Here is a 16,882-nt window from a genome sequence, read left to right on the forward strand (position 1 = left end):
AATTTGTATATACAGACAGATTTACACTGGTCATTGCATTGTTACTATTCATATTCTCCACATTACCTCTCTCCTTTTTGTTGTCTGTGTCTTTGGCAGATATATCCCAGTGGGTCTGCTCCAGGCATTATTATGCTCTGTACAAATCTGTATTAGAAATAAAATAATAGAGTTTTACCACCAATAGCCCATTGAAGACAAACACATCAGGCTATGTAATAAAAGAATAAAACCCCTATTAAATTTACAGAACTGCCATATCCAAGTGATGTAATGTGCAGTCTGGGAAGCACCCTGAAGATGTTTGTTTCTCAGTTGTGTACATTACGAAGATAGAAGTTAGTTAAAGATTGTACTGCTCTGAAAATATAGCCCATCATATTTAATTGAATGAATACAAAGGTGTGTTCCTGGTAACTGATATTTAATTATTTACCTACAGTAATAGCATGTAACCATGAAGGTGTAATTAATACTGCATAATGCACACCTCAAATGGAGCGTTACAGTTTAAAATAAAATGGGGTTCCCTGTGAAACAGCAAATGCATCCCCCCGTTTATAAATTCATGATGTGCAACCCCTGTGCATGCCCTATGAAACCACCCTATACCTCAAACTCGAGATTCTGCGGCTCCGCTTCGGACAGAGGGATGGCCACAATCTTACTGACAGTGAAAACTTGGTGTCCCGTGGGAATCCTCCCAACCAGGGTCTTCTGTCGAACCAGGAGGAGAAATCTGTCAGATTCTGAACAAAACACAAGTTTAAATTAGCATGGGAAATCCATCTGTTACAAAACTAGTTACATATCTCGAAGTCAATTAAAACACTGGAGATGTACAATTAAAAATCTTCTAATCCTTCAAATGGCGTCGCTGTTCTAAGTGCTGGCGATATCTGCTTGATACGATCCTGGCTCTTAAAGCAAGGAAACTAGTGAGTCTGACCTAAGACCCAAAACTTTCTGAAGCAAACATTGTACTGATTTCTTTATAGATATTTAACTCATGATAGATAGAAACATAACAGGTTAATATAATTTCGATGTATTTAAACATAACCTGAATTTAACTGAATCTTCCCAATAACGCCTTCCGCTCGTCCCAGACACACGGTGTTATCCGAAAGGACATTGTGCGCTAAAGACGCTGGGGAAATTAAAACAGGATAACTTTACAAAGTGTAAATGCTGTATTACTTGTAAACAATGTATTACTTAAATAATGGTGAATAATTTACTTAATTACACACACACACACACACACACACACACACACACACACACACACACACACACACACACACACAATAACATCTAAGCACAAAGATGTGATGAGATGAGATGAATCATTGCTACTTCTGAGTTTTTTTTTCAAACTTGCGGCCTAGCCTAAAAGTTACACTCTTTCTGTCTTTTACCGTTTGTAATTTCAGGGCTCCCGTCAGTTCTGGTCCACCAGAGGGCGCTGTCATAGTTTACAATAATGTAGTGACTTGAACACTGAAACACTTCCATCATTATTTTAGGTAAAAGGTTTGTTTTCATTTAATCAAAGCTGAGCAAGTTGCCACAAATCCCCACAGCCCAACCAACAAGTATTTTTGTGTTTGTTTCCGTTGGAACTAAACGTTTGCAATCTTGGGGCAACACGTTGCGGACACCATAGAATACTGACCGTGTGGGATCAGGCATTTGCGGGTGCAAACCTCAATAAACCTGGAGTCTATGCATTTATTTTGGAATTCTATGTTGATTTAGTTTTGGTCCTATTTTGGGACCCGTGTGCAAATAGTTTAAAATACTAACACGTGTTATTCTGTAACATAATATATGGCTTTACAGAATGTTGATATCAACACATAAAAACAGCCGTTATTTCAATCTGAAAGTGACACGTTGACTAGTACTAAACAATTTCCCCCAATGCTTTCATGAACAGGCTGTAAACGAACCATCATTACGGGTATGTGCATGATCTAGGCTAGATAGTATTACACTTCAATCGTGTATGGATAACAAGACTGCCTTTAGCAAATTCTTCACTTCAGCAGTTAAAAGCGAAAAACTACTCACCTCGATCCTGGCATTTTAGTTTAAAAACATAACTATGGAAAATGCTTTTAACCTATATTAAGAAATCTATTACATCATTAAGGAATTAAGGAAACGTTCATGTAGTGTGGATAGTAACACGTATGTACGGATGGTTGATTGTAGATATTTGTTATTTTTAGAAATATTTGTTCCTGCAATATTTGTGTATATAAAAATATCTCCCTGTTGTAAATTCCACTAATGCCCCGCACTGGTCTATACTGGTCAGAAATTGTAATTTTCTGGGTTTAAACTGGTCGTACTGGTTCAAGAGACGTGGTTGTACTAGTTCGGAGGAAACTTGTCATGGAAAAAAAAAATATATATATTTTTGCAATTTCAGACGAAGGACTAAAACTGAGTTTTAGTTTGAGTGCCGTGCCGTGATACAGAAAGAGAAAGGTGAATGTGGAATTTGGCAGATCTGTTAAGACCATTTTATTTGTTCCCGTATCAGCACCTTGGTCAGCGCATCGAAAGCCACGCCCCTATGTGTATACGACATAAGCGACTGCGGGGGCTGAAAAAAACCCAACGCATGCGCAGTATAACCCTTCCAGTGGGTTAGTGACAGCCAGGCTTGCTGTGAAGATGGCGTTCAAAGCGATCAAGGGGAAGGTGAACGGAGTCCTGAACGAAATTTCCTCCTCCGTGAGTGGATCCAAAGCTGTGGCCCGGGAGCACGTACAAGCCGTTAGCCGGGACTACATCTCCCAACCTCGGCTCAGTGAGTAGCGAGTATGGGGAGTAGCGGGTGGGACTATAGCTTCATGAACATTGTCGACACAAAATAGGGCAATCAAAATGATATGTTATTATATATAAGAACGTTGTTATTATTAATGCTGTTTATGAAAGCGCCAGTAGTTGACCTGTCGATTTAACGCACTCCTGGTAAAACAAAATTGTCGCAGGTTCAATGTTGACGTTTTATTTTTCAGTATGTATGCGATGCAAAGGGGATGGATGAATGACATTTCAAACACATTTTATTTATTTTTTTTTTTAAATTCAAACTATTGTGACGTTAGTTTTACAGTTCGACTATTTTAGCCTACAGCATGTTTTGAGGAAAAAAAAAAAAAAAAAAAAACGTTTTCATCCTGTTCTGGGAAATTGCATGCAATATCCCGATTAATACTGAGACTGTCATTGGCGTCGGAGCGGGTGCAATATCAGCTGATCTGACTGCGTTTTCATCTGTCACGACACAGTACGATTTCGATGCCCTGTGATATATTTTACGACGTTTTGTTATGCCTAGTTTCGGTTTACACAGTAAATAATAACCGGTGAACATCACGATCGTATTTTAATGCGTTGAATAGATGCATATTTAAAACAATGTAAGATTATTAAAATGTACTATGCTTCTGAATCATAACTGAGTTGCTTAGATAATGAAAAATATGGTTGGTAATTTATTTTTGCCTTGATTTAAATTAAAACCTGTAACTAGTGTTTTGTCGTATATATTTAGAAAATCAAATCGTTGGGGCATATTTCTGAATAGATAGATACCTTGGTTATTGTAGCGTTAGTGTATTGTACGTGGAGGTGTATAGTATAATTTTGGTGTCTTAAAGGTATAGCCTGATCAGAGGGTCTCCAGTCTAGGTCAAATGAAAGTGACTATGCTAGGCTGTGAAAGGTGCTGTACATTAAGGATGGTATCAATCACAAGGAGGTGATTTTACAGTGCAGAAACTGTAAATGCTATTTCAAGACTAGAAATAAACAGTTAATGTAGATTGAATCATAGTGTATGTTTACTAGTTTTATACAGTAAATTTGTTTTATTAGAAAAATGAAAACTAAATTTGATGTTCCCAGACTGAGACTCTGGCGTCAGAAAAGTACCACTAAGTGAAATAAGCTAAGTGCATCTGGAAGAAAATCAACTGGGCCTGAGTATACACTGTGTGTAGTGGCTCATGTGATTCAAGTGAAATGTTTGGCTCAGCTGTCATGGAATGGAAGAGGTAGGCTTGGTTAAAATGTTCTCTCTTCTCTGCAAACAAACGTTCCAGCTCTTCCTTTTCTGGGGTGGAACAGTTAAAGGTCAAAAACTGTAGAAATGTTTGTTTGGTTTCCAGATGCATCCTCTCATAAGTTTTCTATAAAATGGTACCAGGCATTTTCACAAATAGCTCAGTAAATGGGTTATTTAAACTGGAACCAACAACAGATTTGAAACATTTAATCAATGGTGTGGTATTTGGTTTTGGTGCACAAGTCTGTATGAGTTATTGCACGCTTGTGTCCAGTTGTTGTTGTTGTTGTTGTTATTATTATATAGTCATTTAGCAGACACTTTTATTCAAAACGACTTACAGAGACTTGGGGGTGAACTATGCATCAGCAACAGCTGCTTAAGCCACTTACAGTAGGACCTTGGTTTTATGTCTGATCCGAAGGACAGGGCACAACCTCCTGGTTACAAGCCCTTTTCTTTAACCACTGGATCACCAAGCCTCTACTTCAAAAGGCACTGCACCCTATCAATGCCCAAACTGATGAAAAGTAATGTATATTTTTGTAAAAAGTTAGTCAGGCATCATGGTCATGGTCATTAAGAACAGGTGATTGGGTTCTTTTGAATCACTGCCCAGTTGGGTTTTAGGAAAGCTGTGATCATTACATGACTGCTTATTGTGTATTCTCTTCCACTGGCTGTCCTGATTCACTCACATGTTAGTCACAGTCTTGTTTGGTAAGTCACTTATAATCAGCTGATGATTGCAGATGTTTCTGTTAATAGGGGAAGTGTTTTGCATAGTGCCTGTAGACACATGGTTGGATGTAAAAGCTTATAGAAAATGTTTAGATCAACGTACAGCAATTCTTGCAAGCAAACTGCAACCTATGGTGGTTACTGCCAACATCAGTTTTGTGGTGAATTTAGTTGGAAGAAAGACAGAATAGTTTAAATGTGTGTTTTGCAATGCAGGAAGAAGAATTATTAGTTTAGAATACCAGAATATCCGTGTAGTGTTTGGTTTACATCCAAATAAGACCAGCATTTCAACCCTTGTCCCTTTTTTATGGTACATGGATAAATACATACAATGATAATACAGTACATGTAATATGCTGACCATTAGTAGTCTTGATATTCCTAACCACAGATGTGGTTTATCTGTGTACAGTTAGTTCTTGTATATTCTTGTATATTCTTCTTCTGCAGCATTGTGCAGTTTACTTGGAAGAAGTCCAAAGCAATTACTACAGCTAATGTGGTTATAATTGCTGGGTCTCATTTCTACAATCACTAGTACAATTGTACTCCTACAGTATGGAGGCATAAATTAAAACCTGCACGTAAAATATAGTCTGGGAATGCACAGAAGTAAAGTGCGTGTGGGATTAAAAAAATAACTACTGTTTTTTCTTTCTTTTCGGCAGCATATAAGACTGTGTCTGGTGTCAATGGGCCTCTTGTCATCTTGGATCAGGTGAAGGTAAGGGAATGTCTAAAATGTTTATACTATAGCAGGTTACTATACAGGGTGTCCCATAAGTCAAACATCCTAGGCAATATCCTATACTCTGCCGAGCAGGCTGTCCTCCGTTAAATCAGACAGTCGCACCCTGACTACTATCTGCACCACACAGCAACATTATCTGAGTTGGTTCCTTTTTGGATACGTTTATTTTTCTATGTCGCAACATCAGCCAATGAAGAAATGGCACATTGAACAGTTAATAGAATGACCAATATAAACCTTATGCCCATAGATAGTAGGTTTAAATGGATGTGTAATATAGATCCTTCACAGTAACCAAATCACTGACACGTTTTCAGTGTCTTAGCAATAGGTATATTATTCCTTTGTGCCCTCCACGTTTACTGTAATGCGTCTTTTAAAGGGTAATAGGAGACCCAGGAAGTGCCAGTCACAATGAACTGCATTTTTCGTGATGTCAGAAAAATAGAACTTATCACGTACGTGCACAGTTGGTTGCAATTAGCATTGGTAAAGAACAGGAACAGAGCTCACACAATTCCTTATTCGACTCTTCACTGACAAAGTCACAATAAGAACGATGAAATACTTGTTTTGATTGCCTCCACTGCTTTAGGTTAATTCAGTGAGATTTCTTTCTATCTTTTGCTAGTTTCCAAAGTATGCAGAGATTGTTCACCTGACCCTTCCAGATGGCAACAAAAGAAGTGGACAGGTTTTGGAAGTCAGTGGCTCAAAAGCTGTGGTGCAGGTATGACATAACCTTTAATGTATGTGACTCAATAGCTAGCACAGATTCAAATTGTGGACAATGCCATCTTGAGGTGAAGAATGTTGTATGCCATGACCATGTGGGTCACAATAATGGACATTTGTTACAAGAAGTCATTTTGGAAACCTGATATTTTATGGTACCGGCACCTGAGCTATTGAAGGCTGAAAAATGAAAAACATTTGTCCAGTTTTAATGAAACTATACATTAGCATTTGTTTCAGCCTGCTGCATTTGTATGACATTGTGATCTACTGCTTTTCATAGTACCGCAGTTAGTGCTTCCACTAGGGGGGTGAATTCATCCTGGACCCCGGTAAACCACAACTGGAATCACCCTGGATTGCATTGACCACCTATCCTGGGGTTAGCCCTAAAAACAAGATATGATGAAATACAGGGGGTTTCTCCAGTGCTGTAAAATACTCTTAATAAAACCAAGGGTTAGCTTATCCTCGATGGTGTAGGCTGATCAAATCGACTCCTTCAGTAATTCAGCTCCATATTGCTTAAGTAGACCTCCCTGTTTTATTAAGCAATACAGGATGTACTAATTCATTAACAACAAAGCCAATGGATAATGTTCAAGGTAATTTAAGAGCTGTTATCTGCGAGTCCCCGAGAGGGGCTATGTACTCTATGTAACTGAGAAGCTTTGTTAATTTTGTTTTTGCCGATTTAATAATTTGTTGAATTATTTTTTTTTTTTTTAACATACATTGCCAGGTTTTTGAAGGGACCTCCGGTATCGATGCCAAAAAGACAAGTTGTGAATTTACAGGCGATATCCTGCGAACGCCAGTATCAGAAGACATGCTTGGTACATAGAAATGTTTGATCTGCTATTAATGTCATTTATATACCGTTGTCCATTTCCATTGTTCTTCTTTTTGAGGACTAACGGCACACAGTTAAAGAGTAAGTAGCGGGGTTCCGAAAAATATAGTGTTCTATGTCCCCACGTGTTGCTACAACTGTTTAAATAACATACATGTCAATCTTTTCATTGTGAACATCCTGTCAAAATGGCTTCTCTAGTGCACTGATGGTGTCAGGATTGTTGCCCGCATTGTCACACAGTCAACACGGCAGTTAACCGAGCTCTCAGCTGGAGCACTAGCTAGCAGTACTTCGTGTGGAACAAACACTCGATCTCTTACTCGAGTTTTGGTTTCTTTTTGTTACTTCTGCTTCCTTACGCCTCTATACCCCCATCACAAAGCTATCGCCTAAGCCATTTCTATCGAGGTGTTGTTAACTTTAACAAGCAGTTAACCAATTGACTATTATCCATAATTCGTCAAGGAAACCAGCTGTGGATTTTTCATGGGTGTGCATACATGCGGGAACTCGTGACATCTAGTGGTCAACCCATTACACTGCAGCCAGGGAACAAACCCTTTCTCATACTAAGTTTGATTCCGCACCACAGTAATTATATCGATCAGCTTTTAAGAATCATCCACTTATAAGAATCAAAACACCCAGGACAGATGTGATTCTTATAAACATACTACACTGTATTGTTATTATGAATGTTAATATTAATACTATATACTTTGCTTGACAGGTCGCGTGTTCAATGGTTCAGGAAAACCTATTGACAGGGGCCCAACAGTTCTGGCTGAAGATTATTTGGACATTATGGGTATGGAATCAGTTTAAAGCAGGACTTCTGAAATTGGGAGCACAGAAAAGTTTCATGGGGGTCATGGAACAACCACACAGTAACAGATCAACTCAGTCCTTTGTTTTATTGGTTTTAAATACCGGCTCAGGCAATTCAGCGATAGTGAGTCTTTTGTACATTATAAAAGTGAGTTGTGTTATGATAGTCATTTGTGTACTGTAAAATGTATGTAGAAAAGGTTTACTTCTAAGCAAAAGCTGATTAGCCCTCTAGGGACAATGAAGAATAACTGTTTGCAGTAACTCACCAAAGGATAGCCCTGGTCCTTGAAGAAAAATGTGTTCATATATATTTCCATTTTTCTGCCCTAGGCCAGCCCATTAACCCCCAGTGCCGTATCTACCCAGAAGAGATGATCCAGACAGGTATTTCCGCAATCGATGGGATGAACAGTATTGCCAGAGGACAGAAGATTCCCATCTTTTCTGCAGCCGGATTGCCACACAATGAGGTTTGTGTAGGAAAACCCTTAATCGTATGGGATGAAGTTTTAAGAGTTGAGTTGAGCAGTAGCATTGGCTGAGGCTGAATGAATAAATCCGTAATGAATTTCTGTTTGAACAGATTGCTGCACAGATCTGTCGCCAAGCTGGTCTGGTTAAGAAGTCCAAAGATGTGATGGATTACAGTGAAGACAACTTTGCCATTGTGTTTGCTGCTATGGGTGTAAGTATTTTTTTTCTGTTATCTCTTGTGCTTATTTATATTGTATTTTGCTTGAGAATTTTGTTTTCACTTTTGTGGTAAAAAGCCCAGCATGTTTACTTGAAAGCACTATTGTTTATAACATATACCTTCATCTGAAACTGTTGCATTGCTTTAGGTAAATATGGAAACTGCAAGATTCTTCAAGTCCGACTTTGAAGAAAATGGTTCAATGGACAATGTATGTCTTTTCCTGAACTTGGCTAATGATCCAACGTAAGTTTAGATTTTTATTTTTTATCAGAAAAGTGATGTTTTTCTTAACATATTTACTATTTCAGTTCAATACTTGTTTTACACAGTTTCATTGTATCCAGGAGTGCGTTTACAAAGATAACACAGAATTGTATTTTAAATATATTTCAGTGAGCTTTTTGTTACAAAACAGTCACATCGTTTCCTTGTTCACATGTGAATGACTTTCGCCAATACAGTGGTTGCCCTTTGTCTGAAAGTTTGATTGCACTGCATCAATCCAAGCTAATTTGTTTTAATACCAGTTTAATGCAGTTTTGATCCCTTTGCAGAATTGAGCGCATCATCACTCCTCGCCTGGCTCTCACCACAGCAGAGTATCTGGCGTATCAGTGTGAGAAGCATGTTCTGGTTATTCTGACTGACATGAGCTCGTATGCAGAAGCTTTGAGAGAGGTATTTTGTTTCATACTTTTCTAATACAGACTATTCAGAACTACTGCAGTAACCCAGAGGAATACTGAAAAAGTACTTTCAAATGTAAGAGGATGCATGGGAATTGAACGCCACAACCAGCAGACCTGTCCATCGCAGAAACTGCACACCAATAAACTAATCCAGCATACTACAGCTGTGGCCAAAAGTTTTGATTCACCCTATAGAATGAACTAATTTTGCTTCATAAAGTCGAATGAAACCTGCTGAATAATGTTGTGTTAACATGAAATACTGTACTACTATTATGACTTCCGGAAGACTTCTGCAATGTCATTGTGTAGTTTCTTTGTTTACATTATGTTAAATAAAAGATCTAAATTATGTTCAGATGCTGAGTTTTTTTTTTTGCAGCACTGCTGCCTCACAGCACCAGGTTCCTGGGTTTGATTCTGGCCTAGGGGTCTGTCTGTGTGGAGTTTGCATGTTATCCCCGGTGGTGGGTTTTCTCTGGGTACTCCGGTTTCCTCCCACAATCCCAAAACGTGCTGTTCAGGTTGATTGGTCATTCTAAATTGCCCTCTGTGTGAGTGTTTGTATGTGTGTGGTGCCCTCGATGGATTGGTGTCCCATCCAGGGTGTAGTCCTGCCTTGCACCCTGTGTCTGCTGGGTTAGGCTCCAGCTCACCACGACGCTGTACAGGATTAAGCGTTTAATGATAATGGATGCATGTTCAATTTTTTTTTTTAATGTTAAAATGATGTCTCAATCCTAAAATTCTAGGTGATAATAAACTTATGGCCATAGTGTGCTCATGATAATTTAAATGTTTTTCAGTAAAAGACACTAACATTATTTTATTATTTAATCTAAGAATAGTCTTTCAGTGAGTTACTGAGGGCTCTAAGTAGGGCTGCAACAATTAATTGATGAATTGATGCATCAATTATTGATCATCTGGCCTTAAATTTCCTGAGCTTCGATTACATATTGGTGAATCAATGCATCAAATTAGAACCCAGTTTGAAGTCTCCTGGTGCCGGTTTGCATTAAAACCTTGAGTCTGTGTGAGTGCACTTCTTTTAGGGTTAGTACGGTAGATCAGCACATTGCTAGGATACAACTTTAGGTCTCTACATTTGCGTTGGACAAGCCAAATCAAGAAGTAGGCATATTGTATTCATGTTTTCTTGATTGAATTTATTATTATTATTAAATCTACAGATTTAGCTTTTGTTTCAAAGCAAGTTGTGTTTGGGTTATATGGCAATATTCTGTAAAAATAACCTGAATTTAGTACGATAGTTAAATTAGTCAACATTTGTGAGATTAATTCAAATGTTTTTGGACTTTTGGACATAAAATGTTAACAGTAATGAACGATAGTACTTTTTATTATTATTATTACAATGTTAAGGAACATCTGATGCAGACACACGCATATTCTTTTCAGTTGTTAAAAACTCAAGTCCTTTCTATTTCTTTCTTTTTTAATAAGTGTTCTAATTTGAATGCAAATTGTGACTTTTTGTTTCACTATTATGCACAACAGTGTTTTTAGTTACTGGTCTTCTGTTTAAAAAAACAAAAAAAAAAGAATGTTTGTTTCTTTATTTTGAAAAATAAAACGTCAATGCATTGATTATCTTTGATAAATGCCTATACGATAATCGAATACGAAATTCGGGTGCCGATTACACCACTAGCTCCAAGTGTATGAGGTGGACTGTGTCCACACTGGCGTTTGATTTAATTTGTCAAATAAAATGTGAGAATGGGCTACATTACCACCTGGGTCCAAGAATGTCACTTTATAGTTGAACATTTAAAGTCGTGAATGTGTACACCTGATTTGAAGGTATTTGAACCAAAAAACCTGTACCAAACATTACTCTAGTTGCTAGTTAGAATGTGTATATAATCCAGGTAGCTAGTTGAACCACTTCATTTTCTCTCCTAGGTTTCTGCTGCCAGAGAAGAGGTGCCAGGACGCCGGGGCTTCCCTGGTTACATGTACACTGATTTGGCCACCATTTACGAGAGAGCTGGCCGAGTTGAGGGCAGGAATGGGTCTATTACACAGATTCCTATTCTAACCATGCCCAACGATGGTGAGTGTGTGGGTGAATACTGCAGGCAGAGCTGCTGAAATCACCAGTTTGGGAAAAATAAGAGTGAAAAGACATTATCTTGAATAACAGTTGATTGATCCAGTGCAGTTGTAATGTAGGGCTGTGGGGGTTTCTTTATGTGACATGATCATGCCAAGTCATCTTTTTTTGCCAGATATTACTCACCCCATCCCTGATCTGACTGGGTACATCACTGAAGGTCAGATTTATGTAGACAGGCAACTGCACAACAGACAGGTGGGTATAACATTTCAGCAACAATGCTGAATTGTAGAAATCTGTGCCTGCACGAGTCTGTGTTTTGTTTTTCTGTTTATTTGCATTGTTGTAAACCATATCAAGATGTCGCTTTCCCTTTAACAGATCTACCCCCCGATCAACGTGTTGCCCTCTCTGTCTCGCTTGATGAAGTCTGCCATTGGGGAGGGAATGACCAGGAAAGATCATGCCGATGTGTCCAATCAGCTGGTTGGTAGTTTTCTTAGGAACAGGAGAACAAACTGAATTAAATGCACTGAGTGTCAACTGAGTTATTAGGGAGATACTAATGTTTAATTTACTGAAACTGGTATTACCCTTTTATATTGTAGAAGTTATTTCTTTACGTATAAAAACGATTGGATAACTGCTTTGGGATTGATCTAGAAGTTACAAGCTGCTTTTAAATTCTCTATTTTAAAATATGAAGAATACATGCAGACAGGGCAAATATAATGTTATGTTTAGAAATGGTACAAATTATACTGAGCATCAAAAGAAACTTATCACATATTTGAGCATCAAAAGAAACTTATCACTTATATTTGGATAAAATTCACTAGATGTGATCGAAAAATGACAAACACTGTTTTAGAGCAGGTGCAGTGACTTTTTATTGTGCTGATTAACAGTTGACATCACAAAGGTGCTGCAAAATGATCTGTCGATCTTGGGCAGGTGTTGTGACTCTTGGTCTCCCCGTTCATCGCCTTTCATTGACAGTGTATCTGGTTAAACCGTCTCGACAGGTTTGAAATTGCTGGCTGTGAGCACCCAAGACGGCGAGCCACAGTACCCTGCCCTAGTCCAGCCTCCAACATGCCGATTGCACGAAGGTGCTGCTCACTTGACAGACATGGCATATTGTTTCTTTTTCTGTCATTTTCTTTATTCCTTTCATTCAAGCTTGCAATTAAACAGCTGAAATCACTCCATATCCAGTGTCCAATCAACTGTCTCACTAATTAGGTGATTAAGTGCATATGCTTCAGTCATAGTCACTCAAGCGTGTCATGGTCAAGGATTAATGATCAAGTGATTAAAAAGAAACCAATATTGTGGAATCTGCATCCAAAGTACATTTTGTAATGTCATGGTGGGATGTAAGTAGCAGACCTGTGTTTTAATATGTGTTAGCTTTGATGATACATTGAAGGCATCATTTAATATATATGCTGATCATAACCTCAGTTTCTGCCCGCAGTATGCTTGTTACGCCATTGGTAAAGATGTCCAGGCAATGAAAGCAGTGGTGGGTGAGGAGGCTCTGACTCCAGAGGACTTGCTTTATCTGGAGTTCCTGCATAAGTTTGAAAAGAACTTCATTGCTCAAGGTAAGGCTGCTGAGTTTTGAGATAAGCAACAGAAGAAAACTGAGCTCTGCTGCCAAACATCCCATCATTGCCAGCCACGGTTTACCTTTAATGCAAACATCTGCCAGATTTAGAATGCCCTCGCAATTTACATCCTAGGACATTTAGGGAGTGGTAAACTGCATACATTTCTATAGATTTTAAGAGCACATTATGGTTTAGACTAGAAAGGGTTTAAGTTTAAGTTCATTAAGGTACATAGCCATGAGAGAGAGAGACAGACTAATTTGATTACTAGTCTCACCTTCAACACTGGTGTGAGATTCCCAGTTGACGATTGTATTTATTTGCATGCCTTTAATTGAACTATTTCAGCACAAAGCAACATTACAGACTACACCAAGATAACTAATTAAGTTTCATCCCCTCAAATGAATGTCAATTAGATGTGTTTTCAGATCGGCAGCTTTTAATTTATTGTACTAAAGGGTTGATTTGATTAACCTATACCCTGATACAACAGCTGGCTTTTTTTTTTGTTTGTTTTAGATAATTTTACAATAAAAGGGAATCCACCTGGATTGCATTAGCCACTTGTTAAGTGTAAAATGGGGATAACCAGAGATAGGTGGTTGATGCAGCCCAGTGTTATTCCCTGGTGCTGCAAAGTGCTCTAAGAAATCCAGGTGGGTAGTATCAGGCTATAGGTTGATCAAATCAACCCCTTAGTGTAATAAACTCAAAACCAGAGACCGGTAAACCAACACAGTATGTCTATTTGTTTCACTGTTTTTTCAATACCTTTTTCTGTTTAGGTCCCTACGAGAACCGCACAGTATATGAAACCCTGGACATCGGTTGGCAGCTTATGCGTATCTTCCCCAAGGAGATGCTGAAACGAATCCCACAAAGCACCCTGGCCGAATTCTACCCCCGAGACTCCAAGCATTAGCTTGAGCCTCGAGCTCTCTGTTCCTCCATGCTATCTTATCAAAAGAGCTTTCTTTTTCACCCTTGTTGTTGTATCTTGTTAATTCCTTGTGAAGCAAAATGAACATATTGTGAATAGTGTTTTCAGCTGAAGTTTACCTAACAGAGTTTAAAATACCTATAAATGCTACGTGGAGACTGTTAAAACATGGATTGGTTTACCAAAGTGACCTCGGTACCCAAACACTCACGTGCAAAAATAGAGAGACAAGGAAAATCAATGGATTTTTTAAACCACTAACTCAGAATTAACACAGACACCTCTGAATGAATCAGTAAACCTATTAATGTCATGCTCTATGATTTTTTTTATCCACTGGAATTCATTTTACTCAAAAACTGAGCAGTTCTGTCCACTAACACATTCAAGTATGGATGTATTCAATCTAGGGTGACTCTTACCACCCTATTTGTCTTAACATATTTAAACTGGGTATTTCAATTTTTTTAAAATCTGAAGTTAAAGGATTTTGTTGCCTGTTCGTTTTTATGCATTTAAAAAAAATAATAATAATTTTGGCCATGTAGTGTTACAAAAAATCTACAGCAAAATCTCGGATGTAGCAACTAAAGCTGATTTCCTTATAGTTAAAAATGACAGGCTGGCATTTAATCCCTACATGGCGACACACCCTGTGGCTGTACTAGTGTAGAGTGCTACATCTACGGGACATACAGTGATGCAATAGAACAAATGACCTTAGGGAGGCACTGTTGAGGCATCTTGGTGTATAGTACAAGCTTAATTAACTGTGAGCTGCTGTAAACTGAGTCCTCAGCTCATTCATTCAGTATTGTGTCACTGGGGTGTTAACACTTAGAGGGCCTGGCTTTCCACTGTGGGGAAATTGCCCATGCAATACATTTACTATGGAGGGAACGATTTACCTGCGATTTGCCCACAAGTGTACAATATAGTTCATTCCTAATTAACGACGTGATGGTACCTATATTCAGCGCCTTGTTGTGGCTAACACATCCACAGTAAGCGGCTTGATTCCAGTCTGTCGTGAAAATGTAAAATGTAAATGCTTTCTATGCAAGAAATAACGTTCATGGAGCGATGTGGATTGAGGCATTACTCAGGACAGGCATATTGAATGTTTAATATAGATTAACAATTTTATTTTATCCACACTAAAATGTTACATGCTCAGTTCATAGCTGTTCTAATGCAAATACATTAAATAAAGTGTACATTGTCGGAAAAATGGAAAACTGACGGTGTTCCCCATATGCTAGAGATGTTGCGAAGGGAAAAGAAAAAAAGTTACATTTTTAAAGTGTATATTCTTTTATAGTTTAAATATATATGCAGATACAGCCAAAGGTAACGATTAAAGTTGGTATTCTTTTGAAGGAAGTGATATTTTAAACTCTGTTAATGTAAAAAAAAAAAGTAAATTAAATATTTTTATTGTATTTGTTTACAGTTCACTGCGTTGCCTGAATCTTACACCCAGATAACAATATTCCTGTATCACATGTCAATGCAGATTTGGCTTTTTTTTTTTTTTTTTCTTATAAAGCCCCGACACATTATTTGCAACGGTTTTCAACGATATACAGCCGGTCTATGGACACATTGTAAGACGTGCAGATGCTGTACATCTGTTCCAAGGTAACCAAGCATTCGGTAAGTAAGTACGGAGAAAAAAAAAAATATATATATATATATATATATATATATATATATATATATATATATATATATATATATATATAATGTACAGTTTTGTTGGTGTAATGCATGAAGCACAGTCTGTTTTTAGACAAGTGTCATCCATGTCCATATATAAGTGATTGAATAAATGTGAATATAATGTTAAATGCTGGCAGTTTTTTTTTTTTTTTTTGTGGCCTCATTCCCTGTTGTTAAAATCACATTTTCAGGTTTGACAAACCTCCAGACTGTCAGAAAGCGAGTACATGCGTTTTATTAAATACACTGCTCATGTGTATTTACCACAGAGCAAGGAAAACAAAATGCTTCTTTAAATATTAAGATATTTTTGTTATGCATTTCTTTTATGAATGTTCTATGACAGAACATACACACCAGTACAATGGGAATACAGCGCTGTATTATTATTTCTAAGAGCCTGGGGTGTAATTATTAGGTATTTGGATTAGTCATATTTAACTATGCTCGGGTAGCCACTATTCTTGGTAGTCTCACAATGACATCACCATCACCTGACGGACATTCAATCTGGATGGAATGCGCACTACACTGGTTCTATTGTGAGTAGCGTTGAAACGGGAAACCTCCCCCATCGAGATAACAACATTCCTGCATTAAGAATGGAGACATTTCACAGGGTCACACATCACTTCATCAGACTTGTCAACGTCTCCCGTATTTTGGACCTTTGTTCCCGGTCATCTCCCGTATTTTACTGTTAAACCCCCTTATGTCAGCAAACCTTTAACGTCTATAAAATTCATGGCCTTTGTGCGATTTCTACAATCCCCCCCCTCCCCAAAACCAGTTTACAAGAGCTTCTGTATTTTGAAAACTCAATGTTGACTGATGCCTCATGTCCACGGACATCCTTCACTTTTACCAGCATGCTCTAATATAGGCATGCATAACCATTTAACAAATGTCTTACGAAAAAAAAGATCAATTTTATTTGGATAATTGACATTAAAATGTGTTTGACCTGGGTTTTAGGTCTCAAACACATCCGGTCGTTTTAACTAAGACCCAATAAACATTACTTTTCACCACACCACTACAGATAACATTTGTATTGTTGATTTGCATATATATATATATTTTCACTTCTGTGTAAAATGTAACAAAACACTATCGAAAAAAAAA

The 16,882-nt window shown here is 37.9% G+C and overlaps 1 protein-coding gene across 1 annotated transcript; it reads left to right on the top strand.

Annotated features, from left to right (window-relative positions):
- The first annotated feature begins 2,652 nt into the window (after positions 1 to 2,652).
- LOC121303228 (V-type proton ATPase subunit B, brain isoform-like) lies at positions 2,653 to 14,282 on the top strand. The gene is made up of 14 exons (XM_041233797.1): positions 2,653 to 2,824; positions 5,503 to 5,558; positions 6,217 to 6,315; positions 7,063 to 7,156; positions 7,907 to 7,984; positions 8,338 to 8,477; positions 8,591 to 8,692; positions 8,850 to 8,947; positions 9,259 to 9,382; positions 11,323 to 11,473; positions 11,649 to 11,731; positions 11,858 to 11,962; positions 12,957 to 13,086; positions 13,881 to 14,282. The coding sequence occupies exons 1-14, from the start codon at positions 2,689 to 2,691 to the stop codon at positions 14,015 to 14,017; spliced, it is 1,533 nt and encodes a 510-aa protein (XP_041089731.1). The 5' UTR covers positions 2,653 to 2,688; the 3' UTR covers positions 14,018 to 14,282.
- Positions 14,283 to 16,882: the final 2,600 nt, after the last annotated feature.

The sequence above is a fragment of the Polyodon spathula genome, chromosome 31, assembly GCF_017654505.1.
Source record: "Polyodon spathula isolate WHYD16114869_AA chromosome 31, ASM1765450v1, whole genome shotgun sequence".
Taxonomy (NCBI): Eukaryota; Metazoa; Chordata; class Actinopteri; order Acipenseriformes; family Polyodontidae; genus Polyodon; species Polyodon spathula.

Excerpts from the sequence above, each read along its gene's own strand:
- LOC121303228 (XM_041233797.1), top strand. The coding sequence starts at position 2,689 with ATGGCGTTCAAAGCGATCAAGGGGAAGGTGAACGGAGTCCTGAACGAA. Across the intron at positions 6,316-7,062 it reads GCTCAAAAGCTGTGGTGCAG|GTTTTTGAAGGGACCTCCGG; the intron begins GTATGACATAAC and ends ATACATTGCCAG. Across the intron at positions 8,693-8,849 it reads TTGTGTTTGCTGCTATGGGT|GTAAATATGGAAACTGCAAG; the intron begins GTAAGTATTTTT and ends GCATTGCTTTAG.